The sequence below is a fragment of the Eimeria mitis genome, genomic scaffold (assembly GCF_000499745.2).
Source record: "Eimeria mitis Houghton genomic scaffold, Emh_scaff3165, whole genome shotgun sequence".
NCBI classification, from domain to species: domain Eukaryota; phylum Apicomplexa; class Conoidasida; order Eucoccidiorida; family Eimeriidae; genus Eimeria; species Eimeria mitis.
The window spans coordinates 2,843-3,739 of NW_013571507.1; the positions used below are offsets into that span (position 1 = coordinate 2,843).

The following is an 897-nucleotide window of genomic DNA, read 5'->3' on the forward strand; positions in this document are numbered from 1 at the left end:
CCATCATACACCTCAATTTCCTTTGATAGTTCATGACAATATTGAAATATTAGCAGCGGAAGTGCTGCGTCTGCTTTTTTCGCAACCGCTGTAGCCCTAAGTTTCGTCTTCTTATCCAGTGCAGATGATCCAAATCCTTCGTTATCTAGTTTGTACTTTTTCCCCTTCTTCGCCGCCTCCAGTGTCTCCTGCGCTCTCAACCAATTATCCCTCGCCAAAGCTTCAATCATGCTCCACGGTTCGGCAAAGTATTTCTTCACAGCGTCTGCGGCAACATTCTGAGGGGTCGAAGCACCCTGTACCTTTTCAAGAGTACTGGACTTTATCTTAGTTGTCAGCGTTTGCAGTAGCACTTTCCCGCTAACAGAACTAAGCATATCATCAGGCTTGCCACCAATCTGTGCATAAAGATCATGCGCAGAGCGCCAGAAATCTTCGCTGTCGTCGACGACAGTCTCAGCAATTTTCGCCATGGCCTCAGCGGCAGCGTTGGCCTCTTCCTTGCTGAGCGGTTGGCGCTTCAGAGCTGAATTGAGCTTCTCCTTTTGCATCTGCAATGTGGGTTTGAGCCTTTGATTAACTAGCTGTGCGCGCTCGTACACAGCTGCAACAGCATGGACGTCCTTCGCACTAGCCATACCTTGCAGATCTTGATATTGCTGTCGAAGCATATTGTTTACGGCATGTAATTCTTCTTCTGTTATTCCAGATGCTGTCTGGCCTGCATACGCCGGGCGAAATTTTGACAATAACGCATGGAGCGCCTGGGCCAAATTTGCATCCACCTCAAGCGGTACGAGTCCAAGCTGCACCTTTCCCGTCAGCAAAGACTTTTGGGCTTGTAGTATATATCTCTCCAATGCGCTGCCCAGAGCAGACAAGCGTTGCAAGGTTTCC

At 48.8% G+C, this 897-nt stretch overlaps 1 protein-coding gene across 1 annotated transcript in view; it reads right to left on the reverse strand.

The window, feature by feature from the left end:
• The window catches only part of EMH_0062830 (uncharacterized protein), a gene marked incomplete at both ends in the record, with an annotated part of 3,081 nt that overhangs the window by 594 nt on the left and 1,590 nt on the right, over positions 1-897 (reverse strand). Inside the window, one exon of the mRNA XM_013498077.1 lies at positions 12-716. Within this exon, the coding sequence (XP_013353531.1) occupies positions 12-716 (705 nt within the window). The remainder of the gene's footprint in view (positions 1-11; positions 717-897) is intronic.